Here is a 27,422-nt window from a genome sequence, read left to right as displayed (position 1 = left end):
GAAACGACCCGCGAGCACTTCCGCAGCCCCGAGTTGGGGCGCACGGCTGGGGCGGGCCGACGGCTCGTGCGCGCCCGGGGATTGGCTGGCTGAGGGGTCACTCCAGACGTCGCCGGCGTCAGCGTGGACGCGCCCCCCGCCGGCGCCTCCCCAGTGGCCGCCGAGCTGCCAGGCCCCGCGCGTCTGGCGTCCGGTCGGTGAGAGCGCGGAGCGGACGGCGCCGGGACGCGGGCAGGTCGGGAGGGTGGACGGCGGGCCGAGCCGGGCGGGCGGCTGGGGAACGGCCGCCGTGGGGCGCCGGGGTCCCGGGTCGGAGCTGTCCGCCTTGGGCTTGGCCGCCCTCGGCCCGCGTCGGGGCCTGGGTCGGGGTGGCCGTGAGGCGGAGCGAGCCTGGACGCCGCTCTTGAGGTGGGAGGAGAGCCGGAGCTGCCCATCCGAGGTCCTGTGGCCGTCTTGTTAAGGTTGCTGACCACGGGCCCTCCAGGGCTTAGTGTTCTGCCGGGAGCTCCGTGCAGCGGGTGTGCGGCCCTGGGCCAAGGTCATCTCTCTGTGGGGGACCCCAGGCTGACTGACCGCTGGCTGAACGTCCCCTCTTGGTGTTGCCAGGGAGTGGCCGAGCCTTTGCCATGGGACACTGCCGCCTCTGCCACGGCAAGTTCTCCTCGCGGAGTCTCCGGAGCATCACCGACAGGTCGCCCGGGGAGGGTCCCGAGAGGTCGTGCCCAGGGCAGCGGGTCTTCATCAGGGACTTCCAGCGCCTGCTCGGAGTGGCCGTGCACCAGGATCCTGCCCTGAGCGAGTTTGTTTGCAGGAACTGCCATGCGCAGTTCTACCAGTGCCACAGCCTGCTGGAGTCCTTCCTGCAGAGGGTGAACGTCTCCCCGATGGGCCAGCAGAAGCTGTGTCCGAAGTAGGCAGTCCTTCAGTGATCCTCTGCTGTGGGGAACGCGCGTGGGAGTACTCACAGCTCCCGGGGAAAGACAGGAAAGAGTGATATAGGAGAGTAATGGGGTGGACATACTTACACGGGCTGTGAGTGTGATGCTGGGCAGGTGTGCACACAATGTGAGGCTGGGCAGGTGTGCACACAATGTGAGGCTGGGCAGGTGTGCACCAGCTATGTGAGGCTGGATGGGTGTGCACAGGGTGTGAGGCTGGATGGGTGTGCACAGGGTGTGAGGCTGGATGGGTGTGCACAGTGTGCGAGGATGGACGGGTGCCCACAGGGTCTCGGCCCCTCCAGGCTCAGCCTGTCCCTGACAGGTGCTTTGATCTGGTTTGGGTGACCCCCAAGAACTGCACTGTGTCTGTACCCAGACTTGGCCCTCGAGTGCGAGCAGATGCCAAAGCCAGCTTGGTCTGCTCCCCAAATCCGACCAGCAGGTGCTGCAACCTCCTTGGGAGAATCCTGAGGACCTCATAATTGCTCACCCGTGGGTGTGTCACTCATGTGCACTGCAAGTGCTGCAGCCTTCTTGTGACCGTGCAGAACCCCAAACAGCCCCTGCCCAGATCCAACCCTCCACACAGTGCCTGCCAGCCTCTGGCTACCCAGGTTATACAGGATGTGAACCTAAGGTGAAATGGGACTGGTTTACACAGCGTCCTTTTTTTTTTTTTTTTGAATTAAGACTTATTTATTTTTATTGGAAAGACAGATATATAGAGAGGGAGATACAGAGAGACGTTTTGGCTGCTGGTTCATTCTTCACGTGACCTCAGTGGCTGGAGCTAAGCTGATCCAAAACCAGGAATGCCAGTAGCCAGGAATCTCCTCTGGGTCTCCCACACCAGTGCAGGGTCCCAAGGCTTTGGGCCATCCTCTACTCTTTTCCCAGGCCACATGTGGTGAGCTGGGTGGGAAATGGAGCAGCTGGGACATGAACTGGAGCTCATATATGATCCCAGCACATACAAAGCCAGGGACCTTAGCTCCTAGGCTATCGCGGTGGGCCTCATCCCATGCTTTCCCAGGACATAAGCAGAGAGCTAGATAGGAAGTGGAACAGCTGGGACGTGAACTGGTGGGCATACTGTGTCCCAGCTCTAACAGGCATAGGATTAGTCTGCCATACTACTGCACTGGCCCCAGGACACTGAGTTTTACGTAAAGTGAGGGACAAGATTGCAGAGGCTTTGAGCTTGTGTAGTGACGTGGGTTACGTAGCCCGTGGGTGTGAGGTGGAGCGTGACAGCTGTACGCAGGCCCTGAGAGTTAAGACAGAATTATAGCGGCTCAGCCGAGTGGAGGAACAGGTTCATGGAATCTGATGGGCAGATTTGCACAGCTCTGCGTGTGGGTACTGGGCAGAAATGTGCAGAGTCACTGGGGACACAGGCAGCATCCCCCACGCACCTGAGCTCTTTACAGCTTGCAGCTCGCAAGCCTGGGAGCTTCCAAGGGCTCTCGCGGTTAGGTCAGTCTCGGCGGGGCAGGGGATTGGCAGTAGGAGGTTCTGGGTAGACAACTCCACAGGGGCTCCCATCACCACAGCCTCATGGTCTCACTGAATGTTTCAGGGTCGGTGCCCAGCCCCCGACAGGCCCGGAAGAGGCAGTGTTTCCAGGTGGGTGGCCTGTCCTGGTGCGTGTGTGAACTCTTGGGGCTGGGTGCTTGTAGCCCCGGGCTGACATCTCTGCTGACTCCTCAGGGGACCGCATCACCTCCAGCTCCTGGTGTCTCCACGGCTTGGTCGGGTGGGTGCATGGGCACGCGGGCAGCTGCGGTGCCCTTCCCAGCCTGCAGAGAACGCTGGCCTCTGAGTACTGTGGCATCATCCAGGCCGTGTGGAGTTGTGACCAGGGCCACACCTATACCATGGACACCGACGCCAGCTGCAGGGCCTTCCTGCTGGACAGCACCTTGTCAGTCAAGTGGGCGTGGGACAAGGAGATGGCTTCCAGCCCCTCTGGGACTGGCTCGCAGGTCTCCCAAGCCAGAGGGACCACCGTTGGGGTTGAGACCAAGACACTGCCCAGCATGGAAGTGGCCCCTCCTCCTCCAGATGGCAACCCTTTGGGACCTGGGCCAGGTCCCCCACCTCAGCCAAGCCCACGCCTCAGTGGGGCTCCAGGTAGGAGGCATGTTTGGCCTATGCTGTACTGGGATTCCGTTTTCCTAAGCAGCATGGGACATCTTCACTGTTCTGGTGCCCAGGGGGAGCTCACAGGACAAGACAGGAGCCCTTCTGTGCTCCTTGGAGAGCAGCAGACTCTGCTGGTGGTACCCGAGAGAGCAAGGGACGGCTGTCGGCCTGTCTTCCACTTGTTCTCCGCAGGCAGGACCCTGCTTCAGCCATTTGTAGAAGACACATTCGTCCTGTAAGCACGTGCTCAGGACCATGGGCACCAGTCCTTGGGGGCCAAGGAGAGGGAAGAAGGTGGTGGGAGGATGAGGCTGCTGCCTCGGCCCCCTGCAGGTCAGGTCCTGGGGTTAACCAGCTCCCTGGAGATGCCTGTGTGGGCAGTGTGAGCTGAAGCCAAGGGGCCTAGCGACCATGGGCTGTCCATCCACAGTCAGGTGCAGGGAGGATGAGACTGCTGCTTGTGAAGGCCATGGCCAGCTTTATGCTTGCCCCTGTGGCCTTCCCTGGGTATGCACCTGTCCACCTGTGGGAATTAAGCTGATTCCCAGCCAGGAGTTCTCAGGGGTCAGCTAGACAGAGGCAGGAAGGTGCTCTGCTCCAGGCAGGCATCGTGGACTGCTCGGCTTTACATGCTGTCGTGTGTGAGACAATGGTGGTTTTAAGCATGTCTGCCAACCGTGTATGCAGGGGACAGGTCATACCGAGATTTGAACCTGGAGGAATTAGGCTTGCCAATTGGACTGGGTGTCTGATCTTGGTGCTGCCTGTGTCTTTGGTGGGTGTGGGGACTATGCAAGATTTTGGCAGGGGCTGTCCTGGGAGGTGGTGGATTTGAGGCACAGGGTGTCAGTTTCCCCGTGGGGAGGGCCCCACTGTCAGACACCCCCTGAGCTCTGTGTGTGGTAACAGAAGCCTGTTCTCCGTTTCTCAGGGCAGTTGGGTGAGAAGCAGGTTCCGTCTCCAACCTCGGATGATCGGGTAAAAGACGAGTTCAGTGACCTTTCTGAGGGGTGAGAGAAGAGTGGGTTTCAATAGCCTAAAGTTTCTTCTTGGAACCAGTCGGCCATCCTGGGGCCACTGCCCGTGCCCTGCTCAGGGTGCTCACCCTGTGGTGGGAGGAGTGCAAGGGAGGGGCTGTTGCTTTGCTGACTAAGCCGGCGGTGTGGAAGCACTTTGCAGCACCCTGCGAGGCGTCCTTGGCTTCCACCTGCTGTTGCTCCCTCCGAGGCCCTAGTTCACTGCCAGAAGAAGCAGTCTGCAGTCCTATAAAATGAGCTTGTTGAGCTTGCATTGTAACTCTCAGCTGGAGGGGCCCTGGGCGGCCCCAGTCTCGGAGCGAGAGCTGCTGCCTGCTAGGCTGCCTTGCACACCTTCTGTCCTGCCTTGGGGATACAACCCAGGCAAAGAGAACAGCCAAGTTTGGGTACAAGCCTAGTGGGGTACCCGTGAGGAGACGCGTGGCTCTTGGCTGGCCTCAGCCAGCCAGCCAGTGTGAGGTCTTCCTTTAAGGTCCAGGGTGTGTGGGGCATGCAGTCGGCTTTGCTAGGCTGCTCCTTAGGCAGCTGCTTCTCCTGTCAGCTGTCTAGCTGCTCATGGTTACATGATAAGGCATGAGGGTCCAAGTGCAAATGTCAAGATGCTCGTCTCCTTGGGGAGTCTTTATTCCCTCCTGGGTACCACAGGCAGGCTGTTAGTGAGTCCACAGGCCATGGGGGATTGCCAGCTTGTTTGATTTCAGTGGCCCTGGCTTGTCCGTAGCAGGAAAAGGGATTGGAGATTTGGGGTCTTGGTCGTTTTCAGAACTGAGACATGGGCAGTGGGTTGGTGTGGCGCCTGAGGTGGGCGTTCCTACCAGGCGTTGCTCAAAGTTCTTTCTTCTTCCCTAGAGATTTTCTAAGTGAAGATGAAAATAACAAGAGTGAGCACTCTCAGTCCTCAGATACCCACACCGAGCCTCGCCCGGAGAAGAAGTAAGGGCACAGGGTGAGGGGGGCCTGCCTGCATTACACGGGGGTCAGGGGGTCACATGTATCACACGGGTCAGGGGGGTCAGCATGTAGTATACAGGGGTCAGGGGTCAGCATGTAGTATACAGGGGTCAGGGGTCAGCATGTAGTATACAGGGGTCAGGGGTCAGCATGTAGTATACAGGGGTCAGGGGTCAGCATGTAGTATACAGGGGCCGGGGGTCAGCATGTAGTATACAGGGGCCGGGGGTCAGCATGTAGTATACAGGGGTCGGGGGGTCAGCATGTAGTATACAGGGGTCGGGGGTCAGCATGTAGTATACAGGGGTCGGGGGGTCAGCATTAGTATACAGGGGGCCGGGGGTCAGCATGTAGTATACAGGGGTCCGGGGGTCAGCATGTAGTATACAGGGGTCGGGGGTCAGCATGTAGTATACAGGGGTCGGGGGGTCAGCATTAGTATACAGGGGGCCGGGGGTCAGCATGTAGTACACAGGGGCCGGGGGGTCAGCATGTAGTATACAGGGGTCAGGGGTCAGCATGTAGTACACAGGGGTCAGGGGTCAGCATGTAGTATACAGGGGTCGGGGGGTCAGCATGTAGTACACAGGGGGCCGGGGGTCAGCATGTAGTATACAGGGGTCAGGGGTCAGCATGTAGTATACAGGGGTCGGGGGGTCAGCATGTAGTACACAGGGGTCGGGGGGGTCAGCATGTAGTATACAGGGGTCGGGGGTCAGCATGTAGTATACAGGGGTCGGGGGGTCAGCATGTAGTATACAGGGGTCGGGGGGTCAGCATTAGTATACAGGGGGCCGGGGGTCAGCATGTAGTATACAGGGGTCGGGGGTCAGCATGTAGTATACAGGGGTCGGGGGGTCAGCATGTAGTACACAGGGGTCGGGGGGTCAGCATGTAGTATACAGGGGTCGGGGGTCAGCATGTAGTATACAGGGGTCGGGGGGTCAGCATGTAGTATACAGGGGTCGGGGGGTCAGCATGTAGTACACAGGGGTCGGGGGTCAGCATGTAGTATACAGGGGTCAGGGGTCAGCATGTAGTATACAGGGGTCAGGGGTCAGCATGTAGTATACAGGGGTCGGGGGGTCAGCATTAGTATACAGGGGTCGGGGGGTCAGCATGTAGTATACAGGGGTCGGGGGTCAGCATGTAGTATACAGGGGTCGGGGGGTCAGCATGTAGTACACAGGGGTCGGGGGGGTCAGCATGTAGTATACAGGGGCCGGGGGTCAGCATGTAGTACTCAGGGGTCAGGGGTCAGCATGTAGTACACAGGGGTCAGGGGTCAGCATGTAGTATACAGGGGTCGGGGGTCAGCATGTAGTATACAGGGGTCGGGGGGTCAGCATGTAGTATACAGGGGCCGGGGGTCAGCATGTAGTACACAGGGGTCAGGGGTCAGCATGTAGTATACAGGGGTCAGGGGTCAGCATGTAGTATACAGGGGTCGGGGGTCAGCATGTAGTATACAGGGGTCAGGGGTCAGCATGTAGTATACAGGGGTCAGGGGTCAGCATGTAGTATACAGGGGTCAGGGGTCAGCATGTAGTATACAGGGGTCAGGGGTCAGCATGTAGTATACAGGGGTCAGGGGTCAGCATGTAGTATACAGGGGCCGGGGGTCAGCATGTAGTATACAGGGGTCGGGGGGTCAGCATGTAGTATACAGGGGTCAGGGGTCAGCATGTAGTACACAGGGGTCGGGGGTCAGCATGTAGTATACAGGGGTCAGGGGTCAGCATTAGTATACAGGGGGCCGGGGGATAGTATACAGACTTGTGCTGCCTGGTTGGCGTCTCTTGGCTTACAGTTTGTGCCTTGGCCTAGTAATGCAAGTCCTGGGAGAGTGAGTGAGCAGGGCTGGCCAGCAGGTGGTTCCTCCAGGGCATTTCAGAGCTGTGGCTGAGTGTGAGGTGGTCACAGGCTGCGTGGGCAGTGTGGACGACAGGAGTTAGCAAGGCCTAGCTTTGTTCCCCTCTCCCAAGCCTGAACGCCCTGACAGTGCCTGAGCCCAGGCACCTGCTGCGTGCTGCCTGTTGGTCTGCTGCTGTGATGTGGTCGGCTGTGCTGTCCAGGTGGAATGCAGGGTCGTGGCTTCTGCTGTCACTCTCCTCTCAGCCCGTATGTCCTCCCTGGGTTGGTGGCTACCCTCTGCTCCTGCTGAGCCTTGCATGGTGCCGGCAGAGCTCCCAAGAGAAGCAGCCTGAGAACCACAGAGCAGATTGAGTTAAAGCTTGTTTTCTCAGGTCAGTTCTGACTGGGTTAGAGAGGAGGCACGGAGTGGGCAGAGGGATGTGCCAGGGTCTCCTGAGTGAGCCTGGTGGGCAGAGAGCCAGCTGGAGCCCAGGGGACGTGCCAGGTGGTCACAGACGTGTGGCTGGTGCTTCTGTGCTCCCTGGACCTCCCCCGGCTGTGCAGAGGCCTGGTCTACTGCCTAGCGTGTCTGTACTGTGGGCATACCAGGGCAGAGGCTGGGAGGGGAGCGACAGAGACAGGCTAGGGACAGGACAGAAGTGCCCCATACTTGGCTGTTCTACCTGCTCAGACGCCCAGAAGTGCTAGCGCAGAAATGTTCCTGCAGGAGGAACACACATGCTGACAGGCGCTGGGTGGACTGCGTTCTGAAGGAGGTGGGGGTGCTACCAGCCCTGGAGGCCACATCTGGAAGCCTGCCAAGACAGGGCCCTGAGCAGCCCCAGCTTCCCGGGTCCGGTTGACAAGTTGGCCTCTTTGATTCTCTCCTTTGACCATGGGGAGTTGGAGCAGGCTGGTTCCTCAGGCGACAGAGAGTTAGTGTCAGGGCGCAGAGGCCAGTGTCTGAGCCGCTCTTGGCACTCTGCATTAGGGGAAATGGTTCTTACCAACAGGGCTGTCCCAGCCAGCCGGGGAGGGCCACTGGCCAGGTCAGTACTTGCCAGCCTCTCCCCGCAGACGTGCACGGCAGTGGGGGTACCGTGATCACAGTGGCATTTCAGAACTCTAAGAGCCGGTGGTGACCTGGGGTATTTGCCATGTTGGATCTACGGCCGTTGACGCGAAGCCTGCTGCCAGGGCTGTGCAGCTGTTACTGCTCCACACAGTCTCCACACAGCGACTGTGCTGACCTTGACCTTCCCTTTCCTCCTCCCCCAGGCCCTGGCAACCGCTAAACTAGCTACCTGTTGTAGGTCCTTGATCAGGTAGAACCTGTGGCATCTGTGCTGTCCTGACTGGCTTCCTTCATTCCCATGGTGCCTTGAGCTTCATCGCCGCTGTGTCCTGTGGCTGAGCAATCATCACGTGGCTGTTTTGTTGATATGGTCATTTGCTGGCGTGGGTGTTTCCACCTTTGGCTCTTGTGATATGCCGTAAACACTGTTGCACGTCTTTGAGTCCCTGTTTTTAATTCTTTGGGCAGCAACCTAAAAGTGGGATTACTGCATCACTCAGTAAGTAATTTAATGTTTAACCTTAAAAAAATTTTTTTTTTCAAATTTATCTGGAAGGCAATGCAATGGAAATAGAGGCAGAGAGAGCATGTGAGAGACTTTCTGTTGACTGATTCATTCCCCAGATGCCTGGGCTGGGCCAGGCTGGAGCCGGGCACTCTGGGACCCAGCTGGCAGGCACCACCTGCTGCTTCCTGGCATGGATGTGTCAGGGGTTACCCCGCTGTGTCACACCTGCCTCCTCCCCTTGTGCTGGAATGAATACCTGGACGGCTAGGGCTGGGCTGGGAATCCTGGTCTCTTGTGACAGGAGCCCAGTGAACAGCTGGGTCCTCATCGCATTGAGGATGGGCTGGAATTCAGTCTCCCGTCACAGGTGCCCGCTCGCCATCTCAGTAGTGATGTATGGTTGGGGTGAAGTTACTTTTGCTGTTTTTTTCCTGACAGTTTTAGCTCTTAGATTTAGGCCATGATGTGCCGTGGTGGCCCAGCCTTTCTCTGGCCGTGAAGCGGGGAGGATGTGGTCTCTTAACTACTGGGCAGTCTTAGTGGGCAATCAGTAGCTCTTATGTGTCAGGGGTCTTTTTGGTTGGTTCTGATGCCCTGTGTGCCTGCCAACACCAGTAACATCCTTCTAATAACTATAGCTTTGTGGCGAGTCTGGGAAATGGAAAACTTCCATCTTGGTAGCTCTGCTTTTTCAGTTTGTAAATTTATACATAGAGGGTGGGGCCAAGCCGGCATCCAGGTCTTCCTGGCCCACAGCCTGCTGCCTCCCCGGGTGCACAGCACAGGAAGTGGAAGTGCATCCCAAGTGGAGCAGCTGGGCCATGGGCAAGGCACTAGAGGAAGAAGTGAAGGTCCCTAGTGGATGTGACCATTGCTGCCAACACCGCCTGCCCCACTGTGGTTGCTGCAGTGACTTCATCACATGGGCAGCCACATTAACGCCTGTCGTGGCCGTGAACGCAGGGCTGCCCTTGTGCCTGCTTCAGAGACTTCCTTACCTGAGCCTTTGCCTTTCGGCTTCATTTTGTTCCCATTTTGCTCCTGATGCTATTGCAAGTGCGTTGTGTTTCTGTGCCTCAGTCTCTGGAAGCACTGCCTTTACGCCACGCCCAGCCTGGCTAGGTCCTTACTAGGGCTCCCTCTGCATTTTCTACACGGAAGGTCGTGTTGTCTTTGAACATAGACTCTTTTCCTAATTTTCCCCTTTTCTTGCCAAATTGCTCAGCCTAGGCTTTTTAGCAATAGTGGTGTCCTTGGCTGTGTCCCGTTTGAGGGAAAGCTTTAAGTCTTTCCGTGGAGTACGCTGGCTGTGGGACTCGCTGCAGCCCGAGTCAGCTAAAGCAAAAGCCAGGGGTTTGGTCTCCGAGGACGTGGCCCAGGGTCATTGCGAGGGGGTAGAGGCTGGACCTGAACCAGGGCCTCTGATGGGGAATTGCGTGTCCCGCACGGTGCTAGAGGCTGTGCCCATGTCTGCCTTTTTCGTGTGGCTTTCCCATGCTGTTGGTGAAGTTGCCTCTTACAGTTTTTTCAAATGTCTGGACTCAAAAAGGAATGATAAGCATATTGACTCTGTAGGCGTCCTGGTAGACCTTTGCTGGTCCTTCAGGGATTTCCCAGACCAAATAAATTCTTGTAGAGGGCCCGTTGGCGTGGCCTAGTGGCTAAAGTCCTCGCCTTAAACGAGTTGGGATCCCATATGGGCGCCGGTTCTGGTCCCGACAGCTCCACTTCCCATCCAGCTCCCTGGTTATGGCCTGGGAAAGCAGTCGAGGACGGCCTAACGCCTTGGGATCCTGTACCTGCGTGGGAGACCTGGAAGAAGTTTCTGGCTTCTGGCTTTGGATTGGCGCAGCACCGGGTGTTGCGACCACTTGGGGATTGAACCATCAGACAGAAATCTTCCTCTCTATCTCTTCTCTGTATATCTGACTTTGTGATAAGAATAAATAAATCTTAAAAAAAAAATTCTTGTAGAACAAGGTCCCCACTGCCCACTCTGGCTCTGGCCTGCTGATCCAGGAACTCCGGTTGGCAAAGAAGGAAGGGGTAGGAGCCGGTGATGTGTGCGCAGACTCTGGGGGGTGAAGGGACTGGCTGCTAGACCACATTGGCCTGCTGTCTGCCACGCACCGCACCCCGAGACCTGCGCTGGTGTGGTTCTGGGTGGAATGGTAGCAAGTCTCAGAACGCTCCCTCAGCACGGCCCTTCCATTTGCAGGGTTTCCAGTAGGAAGAATGAAAGCAGAGAAGACACAAAGGCTGAAGAACCAAAAATCCGCAAGAAGCCTGGGCCGAAACCCGGATGGAAGAAGCAGCTCCGCTGTGAGAGGTGAGGAGTGCCGAGGGGGAGGGGGTCTGCCTGCTGCAGCACCCCCACACGAGCTGGGGAGGGGGGCCTGCCTGCTCACGAGCCGCGTGTTACAGGGAGGAGCTGCCCACCATCTACAAGTGTCCTTACCAGGGCTGCACGGCCGTGTACCGCGGGGCTGACGGCATGAAGGTGAGTAGCAGGACCGTGTGCCGTCTCAGGCCTGCTGGTCAACGTTGCCCTCAGCTGGCAGGGGGGCTTTAAAGCCAGGCCAGGGCTCCCTCTGTGCCCCCAGAGTCTGGTAGTTCAGAGTGAAGGGCTCTGAAGCTAGTGATGGGAGGGCCTCCTGGCTCAGCCCCCACCTGCTGAGAGACCTCTGTGTGTGTGGCCCCATCTAGAAGCACATTAAGGAGCACCACGAGGAGGTCCGAGAGAGGCCCTGCCCCCACCCTGGCTGCAACAAAGTGTTCATGATAGACCGCTACCTTCAGCGCCACGTCAAGCTGATCCACACAGGTACAGCCCAGAGACTGCGCTCTGGCCGTGCCTGGGGGGCCGTGCCTGGGGAGGGGTTTCCGGCATTCCTAGGAGCGTCTAGGATCACAGTTTATACCAGCGGTGTAGGCTGGAACGTGCAAGTGCGAACTCACTTGGCTTTCTGATGGACGCAGGTCCTGGCTGGAGACTAGGTTTGAAGTAATTTGTCAAAACTGACATTATTCTTCTGTGTTTATCTGGTTTTTTTTTTTCTTTTTAAGATTTATTTATTTTTATTACAAAGTCAGATATACAGAGAGGAAGATCTTCCATCTGATGGCTTACTCCCCAAGTGGTCGCGATGGCAGGTGCTGTGCCGATCCAAAGCCAGGAGTCAGGAACCTCCTCCAGGTCTCCCACATGGGCGCAGGGTCCCAAGGCGTTAGGCCGTCCTCGACTGCCTTTCCAGACCACAAGCAGGGAGCTGAATGGGAAGTGGAGCTGCCGGGATTAGAATCGGCGCCCATATGGGATCCTGGTGCATTCCAGGCGAGGACTTTGGCCACTAGGCCACCGTGCTGGACCCAATCTGTCTTTTCAAAATACTATGGAAATTATGAAGCATAAGCCCAGGAAGATAGTGCCTTTAAATCCTACATGGCCTAAAACGCCTTCAGCATTTGAGAGGCTGTTAGAGTCCATCCAGAGCTAGACCAGTCCAAAACCTGGAGCCTCTTTCAGGTCCAAGCACTCGGCCATCCATCATTTGCTGCCTTGCCAGCTTCACCTGCAGGGAGCTGGATGGTATGTGAAGCAGCCAGGACTCAAACCAGCCCTACGGGCAGGGGCTCCACCCACTAGGCCATTTGGAAGGGAGGTTTTTCTTCCACTGTCCACTCAATTGCCTGTTGCATGGCTAGGGTCTCCCACAGGGCTGGTAGACATTGGACTGGAGGTGGAGTGGGACCCGATCTCGGGTACTTGGATGTGTTGATGCAGGTGAGCCTTCCTGCGTTGGACTGTCCCTGCTGAAGCCAGTGGGGAGGTGCAGACTATCGGCCAGGTGCGGTGGTGGGAGCAGCTCTTTCTCAGGCACGAGACGTGTGGCTGTGTCGGGTGCGCTGTTCCTCAGGCACCGTCGGCTCTGGTTTCTGCAGCCGTGGAGAGAGCGCAGGTCCAAGACCAGCGCTGGGTTTGGCAGTATTGGTAAAGCCATCTGCACTCCCAACAGCGGACCCCTCATCCCTGCTCCTCACGGACATATGTGTTTGTTCCCTGTGCCAGCCACACGACAGCTGGGATGAGCATGGCCAGACTTCCCGTGATCCACTGTGGTGCATTATGGTGCCCTGGCTGCTATCTGAACCAGCTCCCTGTTAACATGCCCAGGATGCAGCTGGCGACAGTTCTTGCCCTCATGTGGGAGACCAGGTGGAGCCCCTGGCTTCAGTGTGGCCCAGCAACCTAAGCTGTGTGTGAGAATGCAGATTAAAGGGCACACGTGTCCCATAGTTCGGGGTTCGGTCCTACCCCTTTATAGCTTGTTGCCAATGAGCCTAGGGGCAGAGGGTGAATCTGGCACCTGGAACAGCGTAGATCTGCTATGAAAGCACACGGACTCTTCAAGGGGAAAGGCAGACACGGTTTCCAGCCACTTGCACTTGAAGCCTTTATTGGAGCAGTGTGTTACAGAGGTCCCTTGTTACTTGGGCACAGCTCAGTGCAAGCCGCCCTCCCACACTCCTATCTCGCAGAGGTTCGCAACTACATCTGTGACGAGTGCGGGCAGACCTTCAAGCAGCGCAAGCACCTGCTCGTCCACAAGATGCGCCACTCGGGCGCCAAGCCTCTTCAGTAAGTGCAGGCTGGGCAGCTCCTTTGGGCCACGCCTGGCAAATCCTCCTCACCCTCCTCTCTCTCCCAGGTGTGAAGTGTGTGGGTTCCAGTGCAGACAGCGGGCATCACTCAAATACCACATGACCAAACACAAGGCAGAGACTGAGCTGGACTTTGCCTGTGACCAGTGTGGCCGGCGGTTTGAGAAGGCTCATAACCTCAACGTGCACATGTCCATGGTCCACCCCCTGACCCAGACACAGGGAAAGGCAGAACCTCGTCCTACACCGCCGGACCCCTCTGGGACCAAGGAGGGCCAGACTGTGAAGCCAGAGCCCACCTGAGGACGGAAAGGGGTCTCAGTGGAGCAGCCTGAAGGCGGCAGGAGTGATGGTGGACTCCGCACGGTACCCCAGGGTGGATGGCTCATGCCCCAGAAACCTGTCCTCTGTGTACCCCATGGCATTTGCAGTGGGAGACCAGTGTTTGGTTTCCCTTCAAATACTGTAGTCTCTTGGGCACCAGACTAAATCAGGTTTGTAATCCACTTTGTAGTGCAACACTGGCTCCGTCTTGTGCTTGTAATAAATTATGTGCAGAGGAGCTGGGCAGCATGCACTGGCTGGTCCAGTCAGGAGAGACGGGGCTGCTGGTAGAGGTCAGGCTCGGGCGCAGCCTGCTGCCTCCCGCGAAGGGCCATGCTCAGCTCTGGGTCGCAGTCACCTCGGTCTGCCAGCAGCTGTGAGGACATGCATGTGTGCAGGTGCAGGGTGGAGCCAGCTTGTGTTTTGTGGAGAATGGCCCCTATTGCTGTCCCCCCACAGGGCCCCAGTCTCACCTCTGCCACGGCAGTGAAGCTCTCCTCTGGACACTGAGGGATGAGCTGCAGCAGGAACCTGCGGGCCCTTGTAACCACCTGTACAGGATGGTCCTGAAGGATGTGCAGGTGCAGCCATGGGTCAGACCTTAATCCCATACCACCAGGCGGGGCCCCTGTGTTGGGAGAGCCTACCTGGTCCTTGAGCTCCAGGCTCCTGTGGGTCAGAGTTCCTACAGTACCAGTGTCCCCGGCCACAAAGAGCTGGACCAGCTTCAGATACATGTCAACAGCCACTCGCAGGAAGACAGCCTCCCTGGTGGCTTCCTTGAAATAGGGGAGGAGGCTGGGGCAGAGACAAGGGACAACAGCTGGCAGCAGCAGGGGAGGGTGTCTGTTCCCCGAGCTCCTGTGGCCCTGTGGGTGGGCTTACCTGTAGAAGGCCAGCGGCAGCAGCCTGGTGTACTGCTCAGGGGCTGTGCGGAAGAGGAGGCGTCCCAGCCCAGTCTCTGCAACATTGCGGGTAGAGGGAGTCCCTCAGTTCTGTGTCGGGGGCTGCCCAGGGATGAGGGGATGGTGCAGGTCGGGAGTGGGGGCAGGGGGCAGCAGCACAGGGGAGTGTGACATCAGCCCACTGAAGAGTTCAACCTGGAGGTGGGGTTCAGTGGGTGACACCCCTGTCCCCCCACCATGACAGGCCCACTGGGCACTGCCAGCCCTGCTAAGTTCTTACTGAATTTATCCCTGGCTGCTACAAGCTTAGCCAGGGATAGACTGAAAACTGAGCTTGGGAACTGTGGCCCAGTGAGGACCATGTCCGGGAAGGTCCAGCCATGCGCTGTCCCCGACAGGGTCTTACCTGCGTCTGTCCACTGGAAGAGCCCCAGCCAGGGTATTCCCCTCTGCTGCAGACAAGCCAGGATCTCTGCACTGACACCCAGAGCCCGCAGGGAGTTGGCAATGCCCTGTGACCCACGGGGAAGAATGAGAGGCCCACCTGAGCGCCGCTCACCTTCCTCAGCTGCCACCCCAGTGCACAGGGTGCCCTGTGTGGGGGCCCCCCGTCCAAAGGGCAGAGTGGCTCCACCAGATTCTGAGACAAGTCGTGGCAGGGAGTGACAACTCACGTTTGGGGTTAGATGGGAGGAGAGCAGGCCCAGCAAGGAGAAGAAGAAAAAGGGAACCAGCAGCTGCAAATGAAGACACCTTCAGTGAAGATCATGCAGCACCCCTCCCACAGCCTGCAGCTGGAGCCCCAGGCAGGACCAGAAGGCCCTTCAGTGGGGTCTCTGCCAGCGGGAACACAGGCTTGGGCCTACAGGCCCTGGCGCCAGCACAGCTTTTCACACAGACAACCTTGGGTCCCTGCAGCCTGGTGGCAGACACACCCTGTCTTCTCAGGGGTCCCTCACCTGGTCTGCCACGCTCCTGCTCAGCGTAGGGCCTGAGCTGCAGGTCCAGAGCAGTGCTGGGAACCAAGGGCAGCCGCCCCCACGGCTCTCCTGCCTGGCCCTGCTCCGAGCTCTTGGCATGTGTGCCTCACTAGGGGTAAGGCTGTGGCAACGTGAACACTCAAAGGGCCACTCGATGGCCATGAGCAGAAAGCAGCTGGGCGGAAGTGTTGTACTCTGCTAAAATCTGTTTCCTCAGTTGTACTTCCAAAACCTTGCACTTGTCCTGGAAACACCTAGACAAGCTTTGAGAAGTACCTGGTGAGGAAGGTGGCCCGTGTGCAGCATGAGGCTGATGCCCAGGTACCTGCACCCTGGGTCAGGCACGCCCCGAGCTGCCAGCTTCCTCAGGTGCACCAAGGTTACCAAATAACCTCATGTCTTACCTCCTCTTGCGTTTCCCAGCCCACCTTCTTGAGTAGACTCCCGATGTCATCTTCGCCCACTTGTGTGATGGCCAAGTGCAGGGCAGCTGCAGAGAGCCAGGCAGGGCTAGGTGGAGATGAGGTAGGGCCAGGGGAGAGGAAGCTGGGAGAACAGAAACATGTCCCCTTAGGCCTGCTGCCCCCCTTACATTTGGGGCAACGTGTAAACGGATGCAGCAGGCAGGGGCCTAATGGTCAGAACGGGGATATGGGTTCCGGGCTGCGCAACATCTCCGCTCTCATGAGCCTGGCCACTTGGATGTGGAACACGGCAGTGGGCGCCGCTTGCCCCCACATCACAGTGCTACTCAGTGTACAGACTTGGCTGCACTTGTGGTCCAGTTTCTTGCTGATGGCCTCTGGGAGGGAACAGAGGGCCAGCTCTGGTCCTGGGGTCCCTGCCACCCACATGTGAGGACCTGAACTGGGTTCTAGGGTCCTGGGAATGAGCCAGGAGATGGAAGACCTCTGTGTTTCACGCCACAGCCTAGCGGCTAAAGTCCTCGCCTTGAACATGCCGGAATCCAAATAGGTGCTGGATCTAATCCCGGCAGCCCCTCTCCCCATCTGGCTTGTGGCCTGGGAAAGCAGTTGAGGACGGCCTAACGCCTTGGGGCCCTGTACCCATGTGGGAGACCTGGAGGAAGTTCTTGGCTCCTAATTGGCATGGTGCTGGTCACTGCGCTCACTCGGGGAGTGAATCATCGGATGGAAGATCTTCCTCTCTGTCTCTCCTCCACACTGTATATCTGACTTTCTAATAAAAATAAATAAATCTTAAAAAAAAAAAAAGTATACAGGGAAACAGCAGAAGGTTTGGGGAGCACAGAGCTGGCTGTAGGACCCCCTCACCCGACATGGACTGGTCCTTTGGAGGAACCTAGGGAACACGGGCACATCCAGTGCGTCTGCCTGGGGTCCCCAGGTAGGCTGTGAACCTGCCTCACCCTGGCCAGACCTAGGCCCCTGGGAGCCCCTGTACCTCCCTCCCTCAGAGCCTGCTGAGGCAGGACCCTGCCCTGCCCTGCCTTCCTTACTTGCTGGCAAACTGCTGGACCTCCTGCAGCTGCCTCAGCTCCTGGGGCAGCGGGTCCTGGAAGGATTTCCTCCACTGGTCACACAGCACAGGCTCCAGGCTTGACCACCACATCTCATGGGAAGAGACCACCAGGAAACAGATTAGGGGTGGCTGTGACTGGATATGCCTGCAGCTGCCACAACCATGGAAAGGCAGATGACATGGGGGGCTCAGGCTCAGTGATCCTAATGACAACGGCATCCCTCTGGCCCTGCCATGAGGCGCTACAGACTTTGCAACAGAAGAGAAGGCCTAGCTCAGGGAGGAACCCTGGGAGGGTCCCCCCTCTGGACTTGGTTGTCCCACAAAGTGGGCGTGCCCACTGGAGGAAAGGGACCACTCCCCTGGAAGTTTGTGGGAGAAGTGGTGCAGGAACAGCTACCTCTGCCACACCCTCACCCCTAGAATGGAGACAGGACAGCTAAACTTAAAAAGAGGGGAGTGTGTGCACGGTGCACCCCAGATGGGAAGAGTTAGACCCTGGGTGAATGCCAGGAGGGTGTGGGTAAGGCTGGGGTGAAGCTTGCCCACTATATCACCCGTTTCTCAAATTCCAAGTAGGACAGAGCCACAGTGGGACAAGAACAGCCCCCACTCAGCCCAAGAAGATGGCCGAACCTACCAGAGCAGAGGTGAGAAGGATGGGGCATTTGGCTTGGCACTCCGTCAAGGTCAGGTTGGCCATCAGGGCGGGGTCTCTGCTGTGGGCACACGCACGGAAGAGCCCCTGCGAGAGATGGGCCTGGGGAGCTCAGCAGTTCTAGCCTGAGGGCTCTGAGGCCGCGAGGGCCGAGGGGACTGCCTACCCTGAAGAAGTGCAGCGTCATGTCCTGAGTCAAGGCGCCTCCATGGCAACAGAAGTTTCTCTGGAAAGCAGTTCCATGGAGCTGGTTATGCAGCCGTTGGGGCAGGACAAGAGCAGCCGCCACCAGCAGCCCCCCGGGCACCCCAGCATCCACCTCCCCTAGACATAGCAGAGCACCCTCCATTTGCTCTTCTGTGCAGGCAGCAGCCGAGATGTGCTAAGGCCAGCACTGCCATGGCTGGCCACGGGGCTCCCCACTCTCCTTGCACACCAGACACTGTGCTGGTTTGCCTCTCAAGGCCTCCATATGCCACTCAGGGACCAGAGCCACTTTCAAAGCTTTGGCAAATCATTGTTACCCTTCAAAGTGCTACGGACCCTAAGTTCAAACACCAGCCACATCTGCATTTTTTAAAATACGGAGAGGACCTTCAGCTGTAGGCGCTACCAGCTGGGCTCTGCCACCTCTGGTGTTTGTTAACATCGAGGCACACCCAGCAACGCTGAAGTGTGGCTGTCACTTCTCTTTGCAGCACCAGGGCAGCGATCACAGCCTCAGGCATGGAACAGGAAGCAGGAGCCACCAGGTCCAGAGGAGGGGGCATGGAGCGCGTGCACCTACCAGGTCCGAGTTGACCAGATGGAAGAACTCCTCACAGGCAAGGGGGATGGGCTGCTGAGCCTGGAAGTTGCCAACAAGAATAGAAGGAGGCAGGCGGAGGAGCACCCTTGGAGAGAGAGGGCCATGTCGGAGATCCTTCCTGGATCAGGGATCAGCCAGCACCTGGTCTGTGGTGCTGCTGTTCCTGCCAGGTTACACTGAGCACGTCAGACTCTGTTCCATACACAGATGCTGTGCACATGCAGAGCTGTGCCATGTGCACAGCACTCCAGGGGGTAGAATGCAGTAACTCCTGTAACTAGAAACCATTCCATACGATACAAGGACTGCAGTGGGGTGAGCGCTGTGGCACAGCAAGCTAAACCTCCACCTGTGGCACCAGCATCCCATCCAGCTCCCTGCCTGTGGCCTGGGAAAGCAGTCGAGGACAACCCAAAGCCTTGGGACCTGCACCTGCATGGGAGACTCAGCACATGCTTTGGATCAGCTCAGCTCTAGCCATTGTAGGCATTTGGGGAGAGAACCAGCAAACAGATCTGTGTGTCTGTCTCAATCTGTAAATTTGCCTTTCAAATAAAAATAAACACAATTTGTTCTTATGGAGAGAGGCAAAAGGAGCTTGCATTTGATGGTTCAATGAACACATCTTTAAAAAGGGGTACAGAACGGTAGCCTAGTGGTTAAGGTCATCGCCTTGCTTGCGCCAGGATCTCATATGGGCACTGGTTCTAATCCCGGCAGCCCCGCTTCCCATCCAGCTCCCTGCTTGTGGCCTGGGAAAGCAGTTGAGGACGGCCCAAAGCCTTGGGAGCCTGCACCCACATGGGAGGCCCGGAAGAGGCTCCTGGCTTCGGGTTGGCATAGCACTGGCCGTTGCAGTGACTTGGGGAGTGAATCATTGGACAGAAGATCTTTCTGTCTCTCTTCCTCTCTATATATCCATCTTTCCAATAAAAATAAATCTTAAAAAAAATAATACTAACAAAATAAGAAGGGGTAAGGGGTGCAGTGAGCATATTTGAGTACAGTTTCCCTGAAAATTTTATTTAAATTCTTAAAAAGATGTATTTATTTTTGTTGGAAAGGCAGATACACAAAGAGAAGAAACAGAGGGGAAGATCTTCCATCCTTTGATTCACTTCCCAAGTGGCTGTGGCTGAGCCAATCCAAAGCCAGGAGCCAGGAGCCTCTTCCGGGTCTCCCATGCAGGTGCAGGGTCCCAAGGCTTTAGGCCGTCCTCGACTGCTTTCCCAGGTGACAGGCAGGGAGCTGGACGGGAAGTAGGGCAGCTGGGACACAAATTGGTGCTCATGTGGGATTCGAGCACATCCAAGTCAGGGACTTTATCCACAAGTCTTTCATGCAAGGCCCCCTAACCTTTTTATTTAAACATTTATTTGAGAGTCAGACAGCACACATCTGTGATGACAGGGAAGAAATGGGAACGAAAATGTAAATTCAGTCTCCAAATGGCGGGCAGGAACCCAGTCACTGGAGCCTGAGGTCACTGCTATTCCTGGGGTCTGTAGTGGCAGGACCTAAATCAGGAACCTGAGTGGATGCGCTGATGGGGACACAGGGGTCTCCACCTCCTGGTCGAATGCCCAACCTCAGGTCTCCTTATTCTGACACGAGCTCCTCACACCACACCCTTCAACAAAAGGCCTCTGGGGACCAAGCAGGAACGTTCAGCCCACAGCACCTTCCCAGTCTCCAACCCTGCGCTGCACGAGCCCTGCCAAGGAGCTGACACTACAGCGGACAGACAGGCAGGTGCAGATGGAAGTGGACTTGGCGCACAGACCCCGGGGTGGTACCGGCCCAGCCTGGCCCAGCACTATTACCGTTTGCACATAAGCAGCTCTTGCTCTCTCCGCAGTCGGTCAGCCACATCCCAACTACTCCCTAAGCTGTGAAGCCTTCTGCGAAAAACCCCAATGAGAAAGTGTCCCCGAGCCGGGGCGTGGCCGTGAGGTGTGCTGGGGCCTGGCTGCAGCTCCAGGTCAACAGCCATTTCCTGGAAAAGAGCACAGCAGCGTATTTCCAAATGTGCCCCAATCCCATGGGCAGAAAACCCTATGGGGTGTCCTGAGGGGCCCTGGGGCATTTGGAAGAGGAGCCTGCATAGGGCTATGGGGGGGAGAGTGACATAAGATCTTTTTGTGGGGTGAAGGGGATAATATTTGAAAGCAGAAAAAAGGAGCTGTTCCCTCCACTGGTTTACCTCCAAGATGGCAACAACAGCCAGGGCTGGGCCTGGCTAAAACCAAGAACCAGAAGTTTCCCATGGGTCCCCTAGTGGTGTAGGGCCCAAGCACTTCAGCCAGCCTCCACTGCCATTAACGGGCTGGTACCAGGGAGATGAGCTGGAAGTGGAGCAACCAAGATTTGAACTGGCACCCATATGGAATACTAGCATTGCAGGTTACACTCTGCCATGACACTGGTCCTGTGGGATAAGCTTGTTGGCTGCAAGTGATTATAAATGACCCACGGCTAGCACCAACCTCTGTTCCTGTGGACAGGCACACAGGCAGGGACGATACAGTTAAGGCCTCTCACCCAGGCACCACAGGACCCCACAGCCCCAGCTACCATATAACAACCACACCCTGTCCTGATCCAGGCTGCTGGGTGCTCAGCCAGGGTCGGGTAGGAATCCCCCCTGACTTACGTACCCTTCATTCTGGAACATTCCCAGGGACTATCTTCAGCAACATTAGAGTTCTGCAGGTTTTAAATACCAGCAGCTGCTCCACCTGTACTCTAGGCAGCTCTTCAGATCCTGTGTTCTGGCTATTTTTCAGATTAACTTTCCAAGGAGCCAGGCCCAGTGTGATGGCTTAATGGCTGAATCCACAGCGTGCATGCGCTGGGAATTCATATGGGCACCAGTTCATAGCCCGGTATCTCCGTCTCTCATCCAGCTCCCTGTTTGTAACCTGGAAAAGCAGTAGAGGACGGCCCAAGGTATTGGGACCCTATACCTGAGTGGAAGACCTGGAAGAAGCTCCTCGCTCCTAGCTTTGGATCAGCTTAGCTACAGCCATTGCAGGCGCTTGGAAAGTGAGCCTGCAGAAAGATCTTTCTCTCAACTTCCCATTTCCCCCAGTGGTCATGGGATTCTGCCATGAGGAACTCATGGAGGCAGAATCCAGCAGTGAACAGGGTACCTGCTTCGCTGGGGCGGGGATGAGGAGGTGGGGGCAGTGGAAGAGCGAAAGGCCCAGAGGGCCAAGAGGCAGAACGACGGACATAGAACTGAGCTCTTGTCATGGGATGTTTTGCCAGTGTGGCTCTGCTCCTGCAAGCAGTCTCCTCCATGTCTACATTTCTGAATGCAGGTAACCACCGGAGTGGCAGAATGAAGCCCGTGTGAACACACTGAACAAGGGCATGCAGGACCTGCCCAGGCTGCACACACAGGTGGCAGGAAGCCAGAGGTCATCTGCCCCACTGGCCAGAGCCACCCAAGAGGCTGAGCCTCAACACAGCTTCTGGACTCCACAGATGAGACCCAGCCAGACCCTCAGCCCAGCGTGTGAGCAGACAACTTACAGCAACAGAACCAGCACAGCAGCACATCTGCGGGAAGTGCTGTGGGGTCCACTCTGTCACAGTGACACTCACCTGCAACCTCGACAGAAGGTCCCGATTTCCTGTGCGGCCCCCGAAGACCAGGGCATGACTCTGTGAGTGCTCAGCAATCCCTGTGCTGGAACAGAAATGCAGCTGCAGCCCTGAAGCCCCACAGACCCAGTTCCCGCATGGACCCAGAGGTGTCAGCCCTGACTGCACCGTCTCCATAGTACAAGGCAGCACCTGCACCGAGGCCTGGCTGCCCCTGCTACTCGCGGGGACAGCAGCGCAAGACAGTCCAAGTGAGTGCTTGGCCCCACACCCACGTGGGAGACCTGGAAGAAGCTCCTGGACTCTGGCTTCCGCCTGGCTCAGTCCCAGCCATTGCGGCCTCAGAGTACGTTTCTAGCAGAAGGAAGATCTCTCTCCCCCTCTCTCTAATTCTGCTGTAATTACAAAAGGGAGGAACTAGTCCTCTGCCTGTGGTGCTGCCATCGCACACGGGCACTGGTTTGTGTCTCAGCTGCTCCACTTCCCAGCTCCCTGCTTATGGGCTGGGAAAGCAGCAGAGAATGGCTCAAGTCCTTGTGTCCCTGTACCTAGTGGGGGGACCCAGAGAAGCTCCTGGATTCAGACTGGCCAGCCCAGGGCACTGAGACCATCTAGAGAACAAACCAGCAATGGAAGATCTCTATCCCTGTCTCTCCTTCTCTATGTATAATTCTGCCATTCAAATATAAATAAATAAATCTTAAAAATGCAGGAGAGGGCCCAGCGCGATAGCATAGCGGCTGAAGTCCTTGCCTGCCACGTGCCGGGATCCCATATGGGTTCTGGTTCTAATCCCGGCGGCCCCACTTCCCATCCAGCTCCCTGCCTGGCCTGGGAATGCAGTTGTGGACGCCCCAAGACTCTGGAACCCTGCACCCACGTGGGAGATGCAGAAGAGCTCCTGGTTCCTGGCTTCAGATTGGCTCAGCTCCAGCCGTTGCGGCCACTTGGGGAGTGAACCATCGGACGGAAGATCTTTCTCCCTGTCTCTCCTCTCTGTATATCCGCCTTTCCAATAAAAAAGTAAATAAATCTTAAAAAAAAAAATGCAGGAGAAATTAAAATGAAAAACTATTCGTGATCACAAGTTCAATATATAAAGATGATCAGTAGTTTAACACATTAGGAATCAGTAATGTGGAAATGAAATGAAAGCTTGAATTCCATGTAGGACTGAAATGAAAAGCCTTTGTGGCGATAAATGTATACAGAAGCATAAGACTCAGCCACAGGTTTACACGGACCAGTAGGCCTACACTGAAGCAGGCCTGGTCAGCCAACAGACCCCAGCAGCGCTTCCTGACGGCGGTCCCCACGCCGGGCTCTCTAGGGCAATATCAAGTGACCTTCTGCAGTGTGACAGCAAGGAGTGCCCCACCCTCTGAGACATTTCTGTGAGCCACCCTGCTCCTCACCGCAACAATGCACACAACATGGAAAATAAAAAAGACGTACACACCGAAAAGCATAAAAACGCTGTGGAAAGAACTTGACAGACACAAGTAAACACAGAGGCCGTGGTGACAGGCCCGACCAGCAGCGTGTCCAGCTGGCGCTCAGCAGTTTTTCCCCATACAAGCTACACACGACCAACACCTAACTCAGACAGCTAGACGGTATGCTGTTCCAGTGCGCGTGCAGTGGTACAACTCGACTGAAAGAAACAAACCTTGTTCAGGGCTACGTTCACAAGAAGCAGGATGCCCCAAGCAATGATGCTGCTAACCTCTGGTAGAAGTCCATCAGCACATTGACCAGAAGAGCGCACGCCACCTCTAGGTCTCCATCACAGCCCCCTAAAGCAGATGGTGCTGGGAGGTAGTGCTGGTAGATGGCCCACTGGTGGAAGTCCAGTCTGCAACCAAGGACACAGGTCAGTTCCAAGAGACGCTTCCCAGCCCACAGGTACAGCGCACCCCACTCCAGGGACTGCTGGCTGCAGCAGGAGGGTTGGAACCAACAGTCTGTGGTCTCGGAGCAGCTCACTGACCAAGGCAGGTGGTCACCTTGAGAAAGAGCCACTGTTCACATGGTTCCCCACTAGCTCAGCGCACAAACGGGCTGACAGGTCACCCTGGATGCCTGAACTGACCACCAGCAGCCGCTGGATAGTACGCAGGAACAATCCACAGTGACCTGCAGCACTGAGGTCGGTTCATGGCGACAGTGACCATATGAGTGGGCAGGGAGGTCCTTCCCATCATGTGTCCAGGATATTCAGAATACACGTGAGCCTGTACCAGGATGGTAGAATACACATGAGATCTGCATAGCACAAGAGGGCATCTACAGTCTGCTGGACACAGGGACTGGAGGGGTTAAGCAAAGGCCACCGTGAGGGCCACCAGCAGCCCTATATCAGGGTCGGTTTGAGTCCCACCACTCTGCTTCTGATCTAATTCTCTCCTAACGTGCCTGGGAAGGCAGCAGATGGTTCAAGTACTTGGGTCTCTGCTTCTCCTGGGTCCAGGGTAGAGTTTCTGGCTCTTGGCCTTGGCCTGGTCCAGCCACTGTGGCCACTTGGGGAGAGAACCAGGGGATGGAGATTTCTCCTCCCTGTTTCTCTGCTGCTCTACCTTTGCAATGAAACCACCCCACTCAGGTATGATGGAAGAGGCGAGCCTGAGAAGGCAACACTCCTGCAAGAGCCTCCACAGCCTGCAGCAGCCCCCAGGCCTCTCTGTCACCCACTTGTACTTATCTCCTGCAGACTGACACCTGGGAAGGCAGGAGGACACAGGCAGAGCATGCCAGCCCTCCCCTGAGCTGGCTCTGTGACTACCTCATCATCCTCCACCCCGATGCCAGGCACGGCACATCGGACCTCTATCAGTCATGCTGGCAGTGGCAGCCAGAGTGAGCCGGCAGCAGAAGACCTTTGTCACTCTTTCAAGTACATACACCTTAAGACAGGACACCGTCCACGGTTTCAGGAGGCAGCTCACCTCTCTGGATCTGAGAGAGCATCGGTTTCAGGTTGGACTTGTAGTTCCAGCTGTAACCAGTCTCTGTACGTTAACTGAGAGAACAAAAGCAACGTTACACGCTGGTCACATTCATAAAAGCTTGTCGTTTCCTCTCACGGCAAGGTCTGTGCTCCGTGGTCAGAGCCAAACGGCCAGGAGTGGGGAGAGCAGGAAAGGACAGCCGCCCTGCGGGGAAGCAGCAGAACCCAACTGACACGCTCACACCGCAGGCTGGCGTGAGCTGGAATGCTGGGCCCAGGTGCTTCAGATCTTGGGACGTCATGCGGAGCCGCTGTAGGACAGCTGGAACCCCATCACAGAGCCTGGCGGACACCCCTGACACACTCTTCACGTCTCAAGGTAGGAATGGGGAAGCCACTTCCACAGTGGCACCAGGAGTGACAAGGGAGGGCCAGGGACTTACGTGAAGCTGCTGCTCCTTCAGCAGCTCCTGGAAGCCACTCTGTCTCCACAGAGAGAGGGCAGCTCTCTGCCAGGGGGCAGGAGGACGCAGGGCACTCCAGGGAAGGCCAGCTGTGTCCTCCAGAGGGACAGGCACTCGGGACTCTGGCAGCAACCTGAACACAGTGAACTGAAACTGAAACAGACAGCGACAGGTTGGCCAAAGCCAGTGACGGGCCCGTGCACACACCCCCTCTCGGAGCACCACACCTGCCACAACAGCCCATGACAGGACCACATGCTCAGAGGGAGAGCAGCCGAACCCACGGGCTGCAGAGGTTACTGCTGGTCTTGTGCCGCCCTCCCCTCCGGGCCTGGGCAGAAGTCAAAGGACAGCACTAGTCTGCTGGCCTGCAGTGCTGCCTGTCTCTCCCCCAGCAAGGCTGGACAGCGCCACCCTGGGACAGCATGACGGCGAGTGGGTTAAGCCACCGCCTACGAGGCCATCATGCCAAATCTTGGCAGTTCCACTTGTGGCCAGCTCCCTGTCCATACACTGGGACATTAACACAAGACAGACCAAGTGCTGCAGCCTCGCCCAGCCCATTGAAGATGGGAAGTTCTTGGCTTCTCATTTTGATCTCATCCGGCCCTGGCTATTCTCATTTGGGTAGTGAACCAGTCTTCTAAATATGGGAAACTGAACAAAAAGCTTGGCTCCTGGGACTAAGTTCTCCAAACGTAACAGCCTGTATCCGACTGCAACTTCAGGCATCTGGGCAGGGTTGTCAAAGCCACTCAGCTGCATCAGCATCGTGACACAGTGGGCGAAGCTGGCTGCTGCAACATGAACACCCCAAATCGGTGCTGGAGCCAATCCTGGCTGCTCTGCTCCCAGCTCACACACCTGGCAGACAGCAGACGCCGGCTCAAGTGCTTAGGCCCCTGCCACCAACATGGGAGACCCAGAGGGAGCCCCAGGATCCCGGCTTCTGCCTGGCCCTACCTAAACCATCACAGCCATTTGGAGAGTAAATCAGCAGGTGGAGTATCTCTCTCTTTCAAATGAAGTTAGAAAAACAAAAACCTGTGACTTCACCTGCTCCAAACACTGGTGATTCCTACCACTCTGGGTAAATCTGTCCTGATAAATGCCATCTGCTCACCAGATGAAAGGAACAAAACCTCTTTTGGGGATGGACACGCTGTTTTTATTACTACTTTTTTTTGGAAAAGCAGATCCACAGAGAGAAGAGAGGAAAAGATTTTCTTTCCAATGGTTCACTCCCCAAGTGCCTGCAGCAGCCAAAGCTGAGGCAATCTGAAGCTAGGAGCCAGGAGCTTCCTCCCCGTCTCCCATGTGGGTGCAGGTCCCAAGGCTTTGGGCCGTCCTCAACTGCTTTCCCAGGCCACAGGCAGGGAGCTGGATGGGAAGTGGAGCAGCTGGGAAATATGGGATCCCGGCCTTTGCAAGATGAGGATCACACCAGGCCAGGGTGAAGACATGTGATACAGGCCCTTCCCTGGCAGTGCCTCCACGTCATAAACAAGGGCAGCTGCTTCTCCAAGGAGAAGTGACACCTGCTTGTCATCTTATAGCCCCCCACCATGCGGGATCCAAAGGAGAAGCAGCCACTGGTAGGGACCTGGAGGTGCCCCAGGCCCAGGGTTATAAACTCACCTTCTTTATGAGGCCTGGAGATAAACAGCTGTACAAAGTGTCACATGACTGGGAAGAAAATCTGCACAAGGAATAAGAAATTGCTGCCGTGCAAAATCTGAAATAGAGATTATAAGGTACACGGGTGAGCCATGAGAAATGCAGAAAGTCGAGACTCAATACTACAAGGCTGTGCCCACTTCACTCTAAGCGGGCGGCCTGAGTGGAACTCGGGACGAGAAGCTGTCCTGTCAGGAAATACGGCCACTCTGTGTGATGGCCACATGCCTGAACCCAGGGACAGAATACGCTGCACATCAGGGACCCCGGGATGACAGTGAGTGTCCACCCCCCATTCCCGCATACTGATGTGGTTGGGCTGACGGGAGCGGCCCTTCCCCTCTCTCCCCACTTTCCCTAAATATAGGAAGAGA

At 56.7% G+C, this 27,422-nt stretch overlaps 2 protein-coding genes across 3 annotated transcripts in view; one reads left to right on the top strand and one right to left on the bottom strand.

Moving 5' to 3' along the window:
- Nucleotides 1-129: 129 nt before the first annotated feature.
- On the top strand, nucleotides 130-13,735 carry ZNF276 (zinc finger protein 276). 2 transcript variants are annotated; one of them, XM_040982204.1, is made up of 11 exons: nucleotides 130-197; nucleotides 607-910; nucleotides 2,521-2,567; nucleotides 2,652-3,074; nucleotides 4,018-4,096; nucleotides 4,973-5,056; nucleotides 10,730-10,840; nucleotides 10,936-11,011; nucleotides 11,218-11,335; nucleotides 13,051-13,150; nucleotides 13,221-13,735. In XM_040982204.1, exons 2-11 carry the CDS (start codon nucleotides 627-629, stop codon nucleotides 13,474-13,476), a joined length of 1,578 nt encoding a protein of 525 aa, XP_040838138.1. In that variant the 5' UTR covers nucleotides 130-197; nucleotides 607-626; the 3' UTR covers nucleotides 13,477-13,735. The 2 variants fall into 2 exon arrangements, with proteins under 2 accessions (XP_040838138.1, XP_040838139.1); XM_040982205.1 differs by lacking the exon at nucleotides 130-197 and adding an exon at nucleotides 276-518.
- Nucleotides 13,736-13,745: 10 nt separating this feature from the next.
- FANCA (FA complementation group A) overlaps nucleotides 13,746-27,422 on the bottom strand; it is a 35,393-nt gene continuing 21,716 nt past the window's right edge. Inside the window, exons 26-42 of the mRNA XM_040982145.1 lie at nucleotides 27,010-27,106; nucleotides 25,351-25,524; nucleotides 24,906-24,979; nucleotides 23,687-23,815; nucleotides 21,961-22,045; nucleotides 20,175-20,347; nucleotides 18,331-18,436; nucleotides 17,710-17,769; nucleotides 17,526-17,630; nucleotides 16,863-16,975; nucleotides 15,787-15,928; nucleotides 15,077-15,139; nucleotides 14,809-14,914; nucleotides 14,383-14,458; nucleotides 14,145-14,295; nucleotides 13,971-14,063; nucleotides 13,746-13,871 (exon numbers count right to left, since the gene is read on the bottom strand). Coding sequence (XP_040838079.1) covers nucleotides 13,764-13,871; nucleotides 13,971-14,063; nucleotides 14,145-14,295; nucleotides 14,383-14,458; nucleotides 14,809-14,914; nucleotides 15,077-15,139; nucleotides 15,787-15,928; nucleotides 16,863-16,975; nucleotides 17,526-17,630; nucleotides 17,710-17,769; nucleotides 18,331-18,436; nucleotides 20,175-20,347; nucleotides 21,961-22,045; nucleotides 23,687-23,815; nucleotides 24,906-24,979; nucleotides 25,351-25,524; nucleotides 27,010-27,106 — 1,855 coding nt within the window. The 3' untranslated portion in view covers nucleotides 13,746-13,763. The remainder of the gene's footprint in view (nucleotides 13,872-13,970; nucleotides 14,064-14,144; nucleotides 14,296-14,382; nucleotides 14,459-14,808; nucleotides 14,915-15,076; nucleotides 15,140-15,786; nucleotides 15,929-16,862; nucleotides 16,976-17,525; nucleotides 17,631-17,709; nucleotides 17,770-18,330; nucleotides 18,437-20,174; nucleotides 20,348-21,960; nucleotides 22,046-23,686; nucleotides 23,816-24,905; nucleotides 24,980-25,350; nucleotides 25,525-27,009; nucleotides 27,107-27,422) is intronic.

Source organism: Ochotona curzoniae, unplaced genomic scaffold (genome assembly GCF_017591425.1).
Source record: "Ochotona curzoniae isolate NIBS_2020 unplaced genomic scaffold, NIBS_Ocur_1.0 contig_3622, whole genome shotgun sequence".
NCBI lineage: Eukaryota > Metazoa > Chordata > Mammalia > Lagomorpha > Ochotonidae > Ochotona > Ochotona curzoniae.
Note: the sequence above shows the minus strand (reverse complement) of the source record. Positions and strands in the feature narration are given on the sequence as shown.

Excerpts from the sequence above, each read along its gene's own strand:
- ZNF276 (XM_040982204.1), top strand. The coding sequence starts at position 627 with ATGGGACACTGCCGCCTCTGCCACGGCAAGTTCTCCTCGCGGAGTCTC. Across the intron at positions 3,075-4,017 it reads ACGCCTCAGTGGGGCTCCAG|GGCAGTTGGGTGAGAAGCAG; the intron begins GTAGGAGGCATG and ends TCCGTTTCTCAG. Across the intron at positions 10,841-10,935 it reads AAGCAGCTCCGCTGTGAGAG|GGAGGAGCTGCCCACCATCT; the intron begins GTGAGGAGTGCC and ends CGCGTGTTACAG.